At 43.3% G+C, this 15,214-nt stretch overlaps 7 protein-coding genes and 3 non-coding genes across 10 annotated transcripts; 2 read left to right on the top strand and 8 right to left on the bottom strand.

Annotated features, from left to right (window-relative positions):
- Positions 1-100: 100 nt before the first annotated feature.
- BX661DRAFT_173691 (uncharacterized protein) lies at positions 101-925 on the bottom strand (the record flags this gene model as incomplete). Its single annotated transcript, XM_051533887.1, has 1 exon — positions 101-925. One exon carries the CDS (start codon positions 923-925, stop codon positions 101-103), a length of 825 nt encoding a protein of 274 aa, XP_051388667.1.
- Positions 926-1,233: 308 nt separating this feature from the next.
- Positions 1,234-1,307, bottom strand: BX661DRAFT_t137. Its single transcript has one exon. It is a non-coding gene; the product is annotated as a tRNA-Val (tRNA).
- Positions 1,308-2,627: 1,320 nt separating this feature from the next.
- On the bottom strand, positions 2,628-2,975 carry BX661DRAFT_173690 (BTB/POZ protein; the record flags this gene model as incomplete). Its single annotated transcript, XM_051533886.1, has 1 exon — positions 2,628-2,975. One exon carries the CDS (start codon positions 2,973-2,975, stop codon positions 2,628-2,630), a length of 348 nt encoding a protein of 115 aa, XP_051388666.1.
- Positions 2,976-3,215: 240 nt separating this feature from the next.
- On the bottom strand, positions 3,216-4,174 carry BX661DRAFT_194726 (Ureohydrolase; the record flags this gene model as incomplete). The annotated part of the gene is made up of 2 exons (XM_051537902.1): positions 3,216-3,972; positions 3,993-4,174. 2 exons carry the CDS (start codon positions 4,172-4,174, stop codon positions 3,216-3,218), a joined length of 939 nt encoding a protein of 312 aa, XP_051388665.1.
- A 744-nt stretch (positions 4,175-4,918) lies between these two features.
- BX661DRAFT_189401 (uncharacterized protein) lies at positions 4,919-6,361 on the bottom strand. The gene is given in 5 exon segments (XM_051537567.1): positions 4,919-5,066; positions 5,078-5,724; positions 5,849-5,869; positions 5,978-6,052; positions 6,074-6,361. 4 exon segments carry the CDS (start codon positions 6,261-6,263, stop codon positions 5,168-5,170), a joined length of 843 nt encoding a protein of 280 aa, XP_051388664.1. The 5' UTR covers positions 6,264-6,361; the 3' UTR covers positions 4,919-5,066; positions 5,078-5,167.
- A 174-nt stretch (positions 6,362-6,535) lies between these two features.
- Positions 6,536-7,183, top strand: BX661DRAFT_189399 (uncharacterized protein). Its single transcript, XM_051537566.1, has one exon. The coding sequence runs from the start codon at positions 6,659-6,661 to the stop codon at positions 7,106-7,108; it is 450 nt and encodes a 149-aa protein (XP_051388663.1). The 5' UTR covers positions 6,536-6,658; the 3' UTR covers positions 7,109-7,183.
- Positions 7,184-7,427: 244 nt separating this feature from the next.
- On the bottom strand, positions 7,428-7,501 carry BX661DRAFT_t136. Its single transcript has one exon. It is a non-coding gene; the product is annotated as a tRNA-Phe (tRNA).
- A 4,029-nt stretch (positions 7,502-11,530) lies between these two features.
- BX661DRAFT_189393 (uncharacterized protein) lies at positions 11,531-12,040 on the bottom strand. Its single transcript, XM_051537565.1, has one exon. It carries the CDS (start codon positions 11,977-11,979, stop codon positions 11,653-11,655), a length of 327 nt encoding a protein of 108 aa, XP_051388662.1. The 5' UTR covers positions 11,980-12,040; the 3' UTR covers positions 11,531-11,652.
- A 798-nt stretch (positions 12,041-12,838) lies between these two features.
- On the bottom strand, positions 12,839-14,004 carry BX661DRAFT_201047 (uncharacterized protein; the record flags this gene model as incomplete). Its single annotated transcript, XM_051538468.1, has 4 exons — positions 12,839-13,142; positions 13,228-13,434; positions 13,658-13,783; positions 13,949-14,004. The coding sequence occupies 4 exons, from the start codon at positions 14,002-14,004 to the stop codon at positions 12,839-12,841; spliced, it is 693 nt and encodes a 230-aa protein (XP_051388661.1).
- Positions 14,005-14,181: 177 nt separating this feature from the next.
- Positions 14,182-14,263, top strand: BX661DRAFT_t138. Its single transcript has one exon. It is a non-coding gene; the product is annotated as a tRNA-Ser (tRNA).
- The last annotated feature ends 951 nt before the right edge of the window (positions 14,264-15,214 follow it).

Raw genomic sequence — 15,214 nt, 5'->3', positions numbered from 1 at the left:
TTTTTCTTCTTAAATATTGTAATGAAAAAGGCTTGCCAATATCGCCGAAATACAAGTAATGTAACATGTGCAATATGACTTTGAATTAATCTGAGAATAATCAAAGTGGACCCGTTAGAATATTGTTTAATGATACCCACTCGCCCTCATTCAGAACGCCGCTGTCAACCACCTGCTGTTTAAGGTGGGCGATGCTGGCTGTGGATATCTCAAACACGCACGCGCGCATGCTTTTTCCCACTACGGGTTTGGATATGTCGGTTGCAATCTCAGATGGTGTCTTGGACGCGTCAGCACATATTTCTGCCGGGGGAAGAGCGCTGCGCGTGTTGATAGTCTTTGGGGTGGACTGCGTCTCAAGGTCCAATGGAATTGACATAAAGCCCAGCCCACTTTTGTGGCACCTGGCCCAGTGCGAGATAAAGTTGAACATTGCGTTCCCGTCAAACACCACATGATTTGTCATAGTGAACAGCGCCAAGCCGCCGTCCGCCAGATAGCTGACCTTGATCATCAGCATCGGCTTGTCAAATTCCTTGCTGATGATACCGCTTGGAACATCCATATTGATGCCGTGCTGCTTGGCCAGTGAGTACGAAAACCCACGGCTCTTGATCTCCGAGTACGAGACCGACAGCACATCCTGGAACTCAAGTGTCGGCGGGTTGCTGTTGCTGGGGTCGTAGTCAATCGACACGGTTGAGTCCGAGTGAATGCAGAACTTGCCAAGCAAAAGCGGACACCCGTGTAGTGCGGTTGCCAGCGAGCTGTGTAGCCGGTCCCGCGACATGATGGTAGATAGCTGCGGGCTGGGCGCGTAATATTGAATGGCAGGTTTGTAAAACTGAAACATGAACTGCGTGTCGCTTGTGATGTGCTTGCTGACCGCCAGAGCTGGAAGCAACTTGCCCATGTTGACATGCATTTTTTTGGCTTTAAACACAAGGATGTGAATATTTCAAAATGAAAAGTTGGTAGCGCTGTACGTGTCTTTAAAAAATAGTAGAAAATGGCAAAAAATAAATATTGAAAAAGAAAAAGAAACTAAGCACAGGTTCCAGTCTTTGCGGCAGAGTTTGTGTGTATATAAACAAATAAAGAATGCTATTTCAGAATTGCCCTCCCCCTTGCGGTATGCACAAATATAAACAAGGATAACATTGGTGTTGGTTACTTTTGTTTGCCAGCGCCACAAATGATCAGCCAAATAAAAAAAGAAGGAAAACCAAAAAATGTTTCAATCCAGGATCGAACTGGAGACCTTGCGCGTGTGAGGCGTACGTGATAACCGACTACACCATTGAAACAAGTGCGAATTCCAGCTATTAGCTAATTTCTATTTAGCTTTATTATGGACTAAATATACTGTAAATATCATTACAACCATTTTCTATTAATTTTATTAGTTTTGGATTGTGCATATTTTGTCATATTTTTTGGGGTTTGTATGTGATGTCTTCGCTCATGTATACTGTTTTTCAATTATGCAACAGGCATTTTAATTGTGTTGTTTTAAGCTCACAATGTTTTAGCAACAATAAAATCGCACATGAGAACTCCACACGTCATTTGTTTTGAGCATGACTGACACTTGTGTCTGGACAAAAATAAGATACCAAAATGGTATTTTACAATGTTTTTTATTATATGTACGCCAATATTGTCTTTCTTTTGTTATATATAATTTGAAAAGTATGCGGGAATATTGAAATAAAAAAGTGATCATTTGCATCATGCTTTGCAGAAATAAAACAAGCATAACATGAATTTGTATCCTCATAAAAGAATTGTTTTTTCTTGGCCTCATCCGGCTAATATGGCTGAAATTTTGGATTAAAAAAGGAGCGAGTGTAGCCATTGTGTACAAAGTTGTTTATTTTTAGAAATAGACAATAAATCTAAAATATGATAGAGGAATTGTTGAATGTGCGAGTAACACACGATGTATTAGACACGTGTAAATAAAGACATTGTAAAAAGATGTATTTTTTGGCGCATGCAATCGCATGAGAGTAATTGTTCAAAGTGATCATGACAAAATTTTTTAATTAATTTGTTTTATTTGCGTTTTGTTATTTTTAGGTACATATTGACAAAGAAATGGTATTTTAAAATGTGGTGCCACCCTCCCACCACATTCCGGATTTATGTTGCCGTTTTCGAGAAACAACAACTGCGGACAATGTTTTCATTATTGCGACAATATCCATTCCAGATAACACTTGATCATGTAAAATGTCAACAAGGCCTTTACAACGCCGCCCACGAGGCTGTTGCTTCTTTAGTTTAACAGCATACATTCCATATTTCTCCAAAATCTTTCTTATTTTTTATTTAAAAGTTTAATTTATTCAGTACACTCACGCTCAGGCTCTTGCAAAGGAATACAGTCATTTTTAACTTTATTTATTTTGATTTTAAATTCAATGTCAACCTGCCCTATTTGCGGAGCAACATACGCCAATGTATTCTTTACATCTGAGCACGTCCGGGAAATGCACTTTTTTGTGGATCTGGACGAACTATAACTGACAATATCAAATGACACGAAATCCATACAAGTAACTAATTATTCCGCTTTTGTTTATACCAATAAATTCAATAAAATAAAGAGTAATAGCTATTATTTAGCAGTCCAGGTAATCAGCAGCCATCAATAACTCCAAAGACATTTCCAAATCAAAATTAAACTCTGGTACTCTCTCACTCAATCCTTCATCGGAATACCTGTATTTAAAGGTCAAGTATTGGCAGACTTTTTCGAGAACTTTGCCTTTGATGTCGGGGAATTTAATCTCATTTGTTAGGGCCTCGGTGAACATGGCAGCGGAGGAGGAGTGCTCGTTGCCGCGGGTCATGTCGAGCATATTGCGGATGGTCGCGGATTGCTCGGCGACGCGTTTGTCGATTATGAAGGAGAAGTTGTCGCCGCTGAGTAGACGCACGAAGTTTGAGGTCGAGGAGGAAGATGCCATGGTAGAATTTTATCTGAGGTCGAATGAAAAGACGTTTTGATTGTTAATTATAGACTGTTGTACAAAAATAAAGAGAGAAGAGTCTCATTTGTGACAACTGCGGAAACAATGCCGATTGCAACAGTGTGCGCGCGCGAAAATCATGCTAATGGGACACTATAGTGGTTGTTGTCAGGTGATAAAAACAGCATGCAGATAAAAAAGTTACCATTAAAAATATTTTGGGAAAAACACTTATTATCAAAGCAGGCTCTCACCGAGCGAGCACCGCACCAGTGAGCATCCAACAGCAACGGTCTGGCGCAAGGATTCAGGGTCGCCCAGAGCTGGGTTGACCTCGACCAGGTCAACGGCTACCAGGCACCCGGTCTCAGCAACAGCTTCGCAGATATAATGGCCCTCGCGGAAGGTCAGGCCGCCCCTCACGGGTGTCCCGGTCGCCGGGGCTACGGATGGGTCCAGGGCGTCAACGTCAAAGCTCATGTGCACTGGCAGCAATCTATCGGGGTTAACGTGATCCAGCGCCATCTCGACAACACGGCCGATGCCGTGCTTGTCGACATCGTGCATACTGAAGGCCTTGATATTGTGCTTCCGCAGAAGCATCTTCTCGCCAGCATCGACGTCGCGCAGGCCAATATACACCAGGCGGTCCTTGCGCACGCACCCGGGCTTGATCCAGCCAAACGGGGCGTCGCCCTGTGGCGTCTCAGCGCAGATACCCAGAACGTACGCCAGTGGGCATCCGTGCAGGTTACCCGAGTCAGTTGTCTCGGGCGTGTTAATGTCGGCGTGCGCATCCACCCACACCACGCACAGATCGGCCCCGTATACGTCCGAGGAGCCCACCAGCGTGCCCATGGCAATCGAGTGGTCGCCGCCCAGCGTCACAGCCATGCGCCCGGCCGCGCAATGCTCGCGCACCTGCTCAGCCACGCGCTGTGCCGCCATCGACACATACATTGGGTTTTCAGGCGCCCCAGAGGCGGGTCGCTGGCTGGCCTCATGGTGCGGTACTTTTCCATGCCCGGGCTCAGCTCAATGGCGTACCCCATGCCCTCGATCTGATCCAGGATGCCGAACCGAATCATCTCGATGGGCCCGTCGTCGACGCCGCCCTTGGGCTGCCCACCGCTAAACGGCACACAGGTGAGGCCCACCGTCGAGCCGCTCTTGAGGAACTTGCTGCGATCGGCCATCAGCCGCGCATCCGATGCAATCTGCTCCTCGGGGCAGAACGCAGACAGTGTGTGATCATTGTTGTTGTTGTGTGGATTCATGATGCTATGCTGTGGTGTTGTAGGGTTGTGGGGTTGTAGGGTTGTGTAACTCGGAGTAAAGAAAATAAATAAAGCGAAATCGGGGAGATCTTTTGATGCGATGAGCTGGGAGGATGAGAGAAAAAAGTGGGAAGAGGAACCGCTCCGCCCCCTTTTATACATTTCACACATATACAAATATGGGGCACATTCGAAATGGAGAAAAATAATGCAAAAAGGGCTTTCCGCTGGCTGATTCAGCCAATGGCCTTCTTGGTTTTGCTGTTCCCACACGCATTTCAGAAGACGAGAAGAAAAGCGGTTATTTTTGGTTTAAATGGGGATGACACAAGCTACGAAAGGAAAAAAACCCAGGTTTTTTTGGACCCCAAATCTCAGTGTGGGAAGAAAAAGCCAAATTGTAAAAAACGGGAGAAAAAAGCTCAGAGGAGCACAACTATTTTTATCTGAATGCGATCCAGTGGGCCACAAAAAACAATTAAACGACCACCTGAGCAAAAAAATTATGTGGCTTTCTTTTGCTGCAGAGCCAGATTCAAACAACAAAACAGGCTCTATAATAAAACAGCCACTGCATGCGCAGCAGTGATGACGAGTGCTATGGCCAGCATCGATGAATCAGCAAACCAATAAAGCCAGTCTTTTTGTTTTGTCTTGTTTCCTCAAGCTCAAGCTCAAGCGCAAGCTCAAGCGCAAGCTCAAGCTCAGGGATGTAAAAATAGCATTGTTTGTTTTGCTAAGACAATGTGACTCTAAAATAACAAATAAAAGTAAAACCCAATCAGCTGCCATCCACCGCGCTGCTGCTGCTGCTCAGCTGCTCAGCTGATCTGGCAGTACCGAGCCCGTCATTTGTGCTGGCGTGGGAAAACAAGCAATGGCATTGCGCGCTGCAGTCCAAAATCGGGCGCCTCAAGCGAAGCGCGCCTTGTAGCGCTCCGCGTCCTTCTTGTACTGGTCGGCGTGATCCTGGGCAATCTCATAATAGTGCTTCTTCTGGTCCTCAGTCAACGCCTTCCACTGCGCGCCAGCAGCCCGTGCCTTCTCCATCAACGACCCCTCGAGCCCGTCCCTCACTTCAGCGAAAAACACCATAAACGCCGGCTTGGGGCGCTTAGGCGCAAACGGATCAACAAGCAGCGGCAGCTTGGCACGCCCAGCAGCAGCGCCGGGAGAGCTCGGGGCGGCGTTGATGCGGCGACGGCGGCGGTTCTCCAGCTCAACTTGGCTGCGGTCAACTGTCGACCACCAAGCACGCACCTCTTCGCTGAGCTTGGCACGCTCCTGGTCGGACATCTGCTGGTACTTTTGCTTCTCCGACTCGCTCAACGTCCTCCACTTCTGCGCGATCGCGCGGGTGACTGTGCCTAGGTCGTAGGTGGTGTTGTTGCCTCTGAACTCCTTGTTGGTCGCGATCAGAAACAGGTTGTACGCCGTTGGCGCGCGGCTCGGCGGCATCTTGAGCAGAGCTAAGTAATAAATATACAAGCGGTATAAGAAGGCAACAAGGCAAACAGGCATGTTAGTTTGTGAGGGATAATAGAAGAGGGCACTGTTTACTTTATTGTTTTTGAGCGTAAAACGCGTACAAACCTTTCTTCGAGTTCAGCTTCTCTACACCCATGCAAGAAAAAAAGAGGAATTCCATGAATTTAGTGACAATAAAAAACCACCAGCACCATTTGCACCTTTCAAAACTACTCGCAATTTTGCAATACTTACTCTCGACAAGCTCACTCTTCGTCGGCGCCTTGGCCTTATTCTTCTCCTTCTTTGCAGGCTTAGCCACAGCCTCGGTCTCTTTCTCCACAGCCTCGGTCTCTTTCTCCACAGCCTTGCTCTTCGGGGCCTTCTTCACTCCGGTACGTGCCGCCTTGACCTCCTCAGACACATTTGCGAGCGTCGGCTTTGTTGAATACTTTGAGGCACCCGATGCCAAAGCCCCGATAATGCCAACTGTGGGAGTGTTGAGCGAAACCTGGGAGAGCAATTTCTGAACACGGAACATTGGAAGTAAGTAACAAAAAATTATATAGATTCAATCGAGAGAAGAGAGGTTTAAAAAATAAACAAAAATAAATAAAGCTTGTGAATGGCAAAAAAAAGTGATTGAAATACAAGCTGCATTCTTTTTGATTATCAGCTTGTAGGCATGTTTATTTTTTCCCTCCCATTTTTTGTATTGCATTCCCGCCCCACCCCTGATCTTATTTTTCTAAGCAGAAGAGTAACTTTGTGCAGTGGCAAAATAAAAATAAAAAGTTTGATAAAACACACCACCAAACCCACAACCAAATAAATTAATAGTAAAACTCGATTCTCAATATTATTTTATATTCCATTCATAATTATTTTTTTTGTATTTGACGCACATATATTCAAAACAATTATTTTCTTACAACCATGGCCAAGAACAAAGTAGCCGCCGGCAAAATTCAAAAGAAGCCTGTTGCTCCCATTATCAAACCCACTGCCTCCGCCATAGCCGCCGCCACTAAACCGACCAAATCCAAACAACTATCCGAAATCGACGACATTTTTGCCAAACCCAAACAGCCCAAAGAACAACCCACCACACCCGTTGACACCGTTATTCTGACTGCAACAAAATCTAAATTATCCTCAAAGTCCTCGGTTAAAGTAATAGACGCCACACTCACAGATAAAATTGCAAACCCCAAAAAGCAAATGCCACCCCCTAAAGATGATGACCCAGCTTTTGCCGATTCCAAAGGCAAAAACTCAAAGTACACGGATGATGGTCTACGCGTGTTCTATATGGAGGATTTGCGCATAGGTGAGGGTGAGGGCGACACCGAACAGTGCCCGTTCGAGTGCTCTTGCTGTTTCTGAGAAAAATAAATAAATAGATTTTCAACAGGGGTTTATATTAAAGTTTGTCAATACAAATATAGAAACAGATGTAGACGTGGTAGCGTAACCACTGCGCGAGAACCAAGAAAATAGAAATGCTTTTGTTTGACGACGTTCACCACTACCGTTCTATTTCTTCTCAGCTGCCGGATAATCGAAAACTCCAAATACGAAATAGAGCGAGAGCCGCACCAATCCGGAAACATAGCCCGATCGAGGCATTTCATTTATTATGTATCCAAAAAATAAGCAAAAAGACAAGTAATCCACGATTTGTGGATTACTTGAACCTGGTTGATGGGGCTTCCGTGGATTGAACACGGGACCTTACGATCTTCAGTCGTACGCTACTCCCAACTGAGCTAAAGCCCCTAATCTAACAGTGGTACCAACTGTCAATACATATCCTGAAATACACAACTCAACCGCCCCGGGCGCTTGTTTGCCTCCGACATCAGTGTGCTGGGTGCGCTGGATGCGCTGGGTGCGCTGGATGCGCTGGGTGCGCTGGATGCGCTGGATGCGCTGGGTGCGCTGGGTTGGCTTAAATGCATGCCAGGCAGGTGGTAGCAAGTTGAATCAATTTGAAAACTGTTTTAATGTGACGCGGGCTGTGGAAAATGAGCAACAGTGCAGCTATTAATCACTCGACACAAATCTGGCCAGTTTTACCATCATACACCTTTGGGTTGCAAATATGTTGTAGCCGCATATCGAGTCAGCACTTTATAATATACCAACTGTGTAAAACCAGCAGCCATGCCACACGAGTTCTCGGTCTTTGCTACACTTGGTTGTAGTTTACAGCCAAGAAAATAGAGTTGAATCCATCTAGTCAAAATAAATATAGCCTGTTAATTATTCACATCTGTTGTCTCTAGTGGATGCCAAAACAACAATGCGCGCCCTGCCACTTGCCTAAAAAAAATAAAACAGCATGCCAGTTTTTTTCTTTTCAAAACGTCATTCAACGTCCAGTAAAAAAACTATAGTGTTGTATATAAAGCAAAACACGTGTCTGCCAAATTCTTTCCTTAGTTTTTCGTTTGCTTCAATATAATGATAATCACGTTTTATTGTTTTTGCCTCGAGATAAACATAAAAATATCAACCTGCTGTTAATGTAGCTGTGGCTGCGGCTATGGAAATGGAAATGGTTAGGTTGAAGTTTCACATGAAACTGATAAAGCCATTTTTAGTAAATAAATAACAAATTACTATTTTCATGTTTATTATTCACTTTTTAATTTCCTCATTGTAATACATATTTATACCACAAGAATGCCTGTACCAAATTCAACTCGTTCGGCAGCACAAACCTATAGTTTCCTCCAGCAAGCGGCACACACATGTTAATCACCAGCTGCAGCAAAAGTATCCAGCAAAAAGACCAACACACCTCTAGCTTCTAAAACAAGCCTGTCCCCTAAAAAGTCCACAAGTATAGAAGGCCCTTCTCAACAAGCTGCAGGCTTAAAATGAAAAATGCTGCCTGTATCCAGCACTCCCAGAAATACTACTATTACAGCGGTAGCTTTTAAAACAGCTTTTTTTACCCAAAAGAAAACCCCGAGCGCCGTGCAGACTACCCAACAAACTGCGGGTTTGAAAAAAACATGATGCCTGTGCCCACTGCGCCTAGTAAATTCACCACCACACCATTAGCTTTGAGAATGGCAAATGTGGCACCCAGGCATGGCATTTCCAACAATACTGCTAAAAGAATGCCAGCCTCTAAACTGGAAAACTTGGCGTTTAGTAAATTCCCGAGTGCCTTTCATTCTTCCCAGAAAATTACAGGCTTCAAAAATAATTCACCACATATGCCAACCACACTCAACAAAAATGCTGCTTGGCCCAATACACCTTGCCGCTCCACCAAAGAAAGCAGATGCAATTGCCGTTCATGTATATAATGTTATAAAGGTAGATAATAGCGGGTAGAAAGTAGATATAATAATTACATATGTAATTAATGTCCCAAAGACTGCTACTGTTAGGCACTTGGAAGATGAATTCACAAATGTGTATCTCAAGAGTGGCAAGTCTCAGCTTACTAACAGCCGGTATAATAATAAATCATGGCCGCCGACCAAGCTGCTAGCTGATTTTTTAAGCCCGGTGGCTTGGCACTTTACCTTGAGCTTGGTAGAACTGCAGAGTTTTCAAACATGACAAAAAACTGAATGGAACATACCTCCCTTGCCACGCCGGCAGATTTGAATATATAATTGTTTATATGTTCTTAGTTTTGTTTCTCGTTTGATTTATTTTGTTTATTACTTTTATTTACTTTATTAAATGGTTGTGCGTAGTTCTAAAATTTTATTATACTTCACATTGCACTGCCTTGATTCACAACCATGTCAACATTAATAGAACCTTTTAATTATATTAAAAATGCCAAGTGTGTTCATTTTATATTTTCTGAATGCACAATTAGTGCTATACAAATACAAGCATTTGCACACTTGTTTGCCGCTTTACTTATTTGTAGTTGCAAAACTTGCATATTTGTTTTTAAAACGCATTGGAACACACAAACTGTATTATTTTCATTACACTATGAGTTCACCACATTATTTGTCGTTTTTACCCGGCCTATCAGGCATGGTTATCAATACACCGCTGGCAATTGTAAAACCAAATTTAATACTTGCAAAGCCCGGGAATACCTTTTCATCTGGACTATCCACAACATATTGTACCATCACATAGACACAGGAGTGCTACTGTTGTAGACAAGCAAGTTTTTTGGCGCGAGTATTTCTCAATTGTAGCAAGTTTGAGATTGAAAACAACAAATACCACAATGGCACAAGGTATTTTAAATTTAATTAATGAATGACAAAGTCATTCGTTTCAAGATTTAAAGTGGAACGCCAAACAAATTGGCTTGCCAAATAAAACCAGGTTAAACACAACAGCAAATTACAAACAGGTTGATGAATATCTTGATATGTAAAAAAGTATTTATTCTAAATAACTAGCAATAACAAAGTGTATAAACTATAGTGGGATCTGACCGTCTCGGCTTGACTTGTACACGCGCATTTGTCTTGTTCAAAATTCCAATATTCCAATAGCCCATTGATGTGCATATAAACCCCAACTACTTTTGGTTTACTTGGTGAAAACTGAATACATGCAGGTGTCTAGTTGTGCTGAATGCACATTATTTAATTGTAATATTGAAAACATGTTTGTCGTTTTTAAAAATTAATTTCTCACAAACCACCCCTAGCTCCTCCAATGTTTTTGTCTTGTCCATAGACGTAAGTAAGACCTTTTTATTATTGTTTTTGTTTTTGATAGATACTCCCAGAATTCTTACATTTACATTTATATCTTCTGTATACCCCAATGCTCTTAGCTTGTTTATAAAATTGTTTACGGTACTAGTCGATTGAATAGTTTCTTTTAATTGAGTCATTATAAATATAAAAAATATGAAAACAATATAATTGCTATATAGTAGCTGATAAAAAGCAATGCAAACAAAATAATTATGTTGCAAGCTGCACACTTTTGAACTACTTTATATACAAGCAAAATGGTTATCACTCTTTAAAGCACTGCTTTTATTTTTTATTTGCAAAAAATAAAACGTATTAAATTATTGCTCAACAAAAAATAATATCGGCTGTTTGCAAACATAGGACTGCAAATCCTCATAGCGGTTCTTTTGCGTTCCATTGGATGTACTCCCTTTTTTGCAAGTCTGACCAACAAATAAAAGAAGTGCTCTTTTCAAACAAAAAGTAAGTAGAGCATGGTAAAGATACAGCACATTGGCCATAGACGTCAGTGAGAAAAAAAGCAAAAGTCGCCAATCTTGAGTGGGTGGATACTCCGCAAGGTGGGCATCTGAAAAGGGCTTCTCTATAAAGGCTGAAAGAGATTATGCTGCTTGGGACAGGTTGCAAAGGATGTGGTATCGCAAATATTGCCGACAACTTGACGACGTCGCATGAAAATAAAACAGCTGCTGGCAGAACGCACGACCAAAATGCACAAGTGACCACTGGTCATGCGAGGACAATCTGCGGAGTTTGTAAAACCAAGTCACAAGTTGAACAGATACTGGGACTGCGGCAAGATGAAGAGGATGGGGGTTTGCGTGGAGCGAAAAACGGACCGTCGCCGAGGACCCGCTCGCCGTAGTCAGTTGGACATTGATTGCCAGCAATAATGACGCATCCAACCGCACATCAGACATGCAACCACCTTTGTGCAAATAATTGGTCTGGAAAATTGTGAGACACTGACGGGCAAAAAGCGCAGTTTTGCTGTTGGTCGAGTAAATGAGCCTTATTAGTTTTAGTTGACCATTGATTGCACCGGTTCTCTATTTGTATGACTTTTCATAGCTTGGTTTGACAACAAACATTGTTTTCTATTCATATTTTGGCATCAATGTTGGTCGATAAATATTGTCAATTTAATTTTTATATAAAAACATTTGAAACACACAAAAATTATACAAATGATTCGTGTTTTCAAATTACAGCAGCGATGTGTGTTTAAAACCCGGACCTGGCATTGTCCTTGACAAGCTTGTTGTGGTACGCAGCGTTGTCCTTGGCATCCATGCTCTTGTTGCCAATGGCCTGGCCAACCTTTTCCTTGGCAGTGCCGCCGACATTGTTAGCAGAGTCGCCAGCGCGGTGCATGTTAAGGGTTTTCTCCTCACGACGAGTCTGAGTCTCCCGCATATTCTGCTTGCCCTCGCCCTCGGCCCACTGCTTGCGGCCCTTGTCAGCGAGATCATTGTTGCCCACCATGCTTCCAATGGCATCCTTAATGGCATCCTTAATGGCGCCGGCAGTCTGCTTGTAAAGGTTGGACATGATAATAGAAATGAATAAATGAGATTATTTAGTTTGCTTGTTGAAAAATGGGGCTGTAGTTAAGAAAAGTAGCTGCTGGTTTTTAAGAGCAGTAAATGACGCCTTAGCAAAGTCTTTTAGTACCGCTGTCCAATTACAAGTCCGGCCAGAGATTTTTGGGCATACCAACGTTTGAATTTGTGTACGGCACTGGCTGCTTCAAAGAGTATAAAAGAGCAGCTGCCGCCAACATATCTATTTTGACAATTGTGTCTGCCACTCCGTCTTATACATTTGGCATCTTTTATTTTAATTTTTGGACCTGGTGGCTGAGTTATTTCTTTTGAGCGGGCAAATACCTGCTGCGGAAAATCATTGGATGGACGAAAAAGCATGCCAAATAAATTGTGCTTTGTTGCGTATTCTATCTTGGGTCCATTTGTCGGGACCAGCACACAAAAACGTCCTAGGTCTTTTGGAAATCCCTTTTTGCGGTTGCTGAGCGATGATATCAAATTGCAACACATATGCTACAAGATTGCCTGTAACCAAAATATTGGTGACAAGCAACATGAATTGGCAACCAACTCTGACAGCAACTGTAGAAATGCCAAGCTCAATATTCGGTCTTTTACATTCGTGTGTGTGCTCGCTCGCTCAAATTGTGTTTGTTGTCGTGTTGACCGCTTTCTTTTTTGTGTACTTTATTTTCTGTTGTAGGTCAAGCGCAAGGTTCACGTTTTATGTCGAGACTCACGGTTCAAGTTGGCTTTTTTCAATATTTTCAATTGTTCGCAATTAATACTCCATTTTGATTAACGCTTCAATTTACACATTCTAATTTATATTACCGCCGCCGACGGACAGGAGTGCTTAGGGGCTAGTTGCGTTTCCAAAACAGTGTGGCGACGTCGCCAACCATATCGGGTAGGTTCTCCCGAATGGCGTGGCCGGCAGCTGGCAGAAGCTCCAGCTGGAATTCGCCCTGCATTTGCGCAATCAGCAGCTCCTTATCCAGCCTGTCTAACCCAGCAAGAATCAGCAGCTTGGCAGTCTGCGCACTGACAAGCGTCCTTGACAGCCCCGTGTACCATCCTCGCCAACACTGTTTTGTGGGCATCGACTGCGTTTTCCACGACCATCTGCTGCCATTCTGCACAATGAGTAACGGCACAGACCCGAGACTCTGGGTGGCTCCTGAGTCAATGTCTGAATGAGTTGCACTCAATACGGATGCAAAATACCGCGGCCTGGCGGGAATAAAAAGACAGAATGACATGCAGCGAGTCCAGAGCCGTGGCTTTGACAATATCGATAAGAACCAGGCTGCGGATTGGCAAGAGTCTTCTTGGTGCCGTGGCATGCGCCATGACCGCACCGCCCATGTTGTCCCCAGCTAGAATGGTGTCTTGCCCGGAATGTTTGCCGAGCACTGCACGGTTGATCTTAATGTAGTCGGGTATCAGATGGTTCAGACTAAGATTCTGGTGCTCGCTTGTAGTAGATATGTATTGGTTGATGGCGATCAACTGATTAACCAGTCTTGGCTGTTTAGCCACACAAACAATAAGTCACACAGTGACCAGAGCAATATGCTCTCTAGTCTTTACCTCACACAGTGCATAGCACTTGTTATTAAATAAACTTTATAGCATTATACTTTATCTACACGTTCATAGAACGTTCTCTATATTCCAACAATATGTGGCCGCGAGTATTGGGCGCTATGGCTGTCGCCTGGGGCACGGTCTGGCGGATGTGCTTGCACACTAGGCCAAACGTCAAAACACGAGTGTCCGACACATGGGAAAACATAAAGATGAGGCTGTCAGTGTGCAGAAGCCCGCTGTCATATACATTAAAGTGAGCGTTTCCTTACATGTCTGTTTGCTGTTGCGCTTCAAAGTAGTCAATCTAGGAAAGTAGCTAATACTGATCTCACAAGCCGTGGATCTTTTTTGCGTTGGCACTGCACGCTTTTTCCACGAACGGCGAGAGCTGCATGTTGCGCACTCTAAACATGCCCTGCCAGAGGTTGATATTCATATTTTCATCCGCCAGGCAATACGTTGCTATGGAGGTTAAACATTTTAAGGCAGTAAGCGCGCGTTGAGTAAACTTTATCGACAAAAAACAAGCAAGGGCAAACCACAAACATGCATGTTGGATATGTCTCAGATACACCAGTATCAACAAGTGAGCTAATAGCTTGCCAATAATCAAGTCAGTTTGGCCGAGTGGTTAAGGCGACAGACTAGAAATCTGTTGGGCGCTGCCCGCACAGGTTCAAATCCTGTAGCTGACGATTAATTCTTTTTTTGCTCTGCCGCTAATCCCTTGTTTTGCTCTGCTGTTTTTCATCCAGACCCTGTGTCTGCTTGCTCTCTCTTTTTCTGCTTCTTTTCAAAAGTAATCGGCTTAATGGATAAAATAGTGCTTGTGTTGCTTGTCTGAGCGTGCACATGCACATCTTTTAAACTCAGCCGCTGTCGTGAGCACACTCTTTTTGTGGCCACGCTCAAATAATTGCATAAATTCAAATTCCCCATTAGCTGGTAGGGTGTCCCCCTTCGCTCTCTCGTTCTCTCGTTCTCTCGTTTTCTTGTTTTCTTGTTTTCTTGTTCTCTCGTTCTCTTGTTCTCTCGTTCTCTTGTTCTCTTGTTCTCTTGCTCTTTCATTTCTTGAGGACAGCCAAGTGCTAGTCCCTTTTTTACAGACACGCACTGACAAAATGCAAAACATGTAAAAGCAACCAAAAACGGTCTATATTGTGTGTGTTAAACCGCCATGAGCGCTGGCTTTTGTATGAGAGTGACTTTGCGTGCAAAGATGCTTATTGGCAATGATAGCCCTCAGCCTGTCGACGCATTCACAAATCACTCAAACGACTGCTAATCTTGGCCAAAAGTGAGCAGGCAAAAGACAAACAGGTGTCCCTAATTCACTATTTCACTGACCACACTACATTTCAGAGTATAGCTGATATATACCTGTATGTATTTGGAAATGAAAAATTGAGGCAAACAACATTGATAAAGTATAAAAAGCATCCAGGCTTGGTACAGAGTGGATGCAATCATCGCTTGCTCAGATATTCTAACCAACAGCACCGATTGGAAAAGCATTAATTGTCCTGCAAAACAAAATTTGGAATTTGCATGGATGTATCTATTTTCATCCACAGTATTGACATTTAAAAATACAATTGAAGCATGGGTAGGCCTGCTTTAATTTACTAACATTCAGACATTGACAC

This window comes from Kickxella alabastrina (assembly GCF_025024165.1).
Source record: "Kickxella alabastrina strain RSA 675 chromosome Unknown BX661scaffold_40, whole genome shotgun sequence".
Classification (NCBI taxonomy): Eukaryota; Fungi; Kickxellomycota; class Kickxellomycetes; order Kickxellales; family Kickxellaceae; genus Kickxella; species Kickxella alabastrina.
This window is presented reverse-complemented; position numbering and strand designations above follow the sequence as displayed.

Bases quoted from the DNA above. Each gene is read 5' to 3' on its own strand.
- BX661DRAFT_189401 (XM_051537567.1), bottom strand. From the start codon at position 6,263: ATGTTCCGTGTTCAGAAATTGCTCTCCCAGGTTTCGCTCAACACTCCC. The intron at 5,870-5,977 runs GTAAGTATTGCA...GCATGGGTGTAG, and splicing joins GAAGAGTGAGCTTGTCGAGA to AGAAGCTGAACTCGAAGAAA. The intron at 5,725-5,848 runs GTTTGTACGCGT...TTTATTACTTAG, and splicing joins GAAGCTGAACTCGAAGAAAG to CTCTGCTCAAGATGCCGCCG.
- BX661DRAFT_189399 (XM_051537566.1), top strand. From the start codon at position 6,659: ATGGCCAAGAACAAAGTAGCCGCCGGCAAAATTCAAAAGAAGCCTGTT.
- BX661DRAFT_189393 (XM_051537565.1), bottom strand. From the start codon at position 11,979: ATGTCCAACCTTTACAAGCAGACTGCCGGCGCCATTAAGGATGCCATT.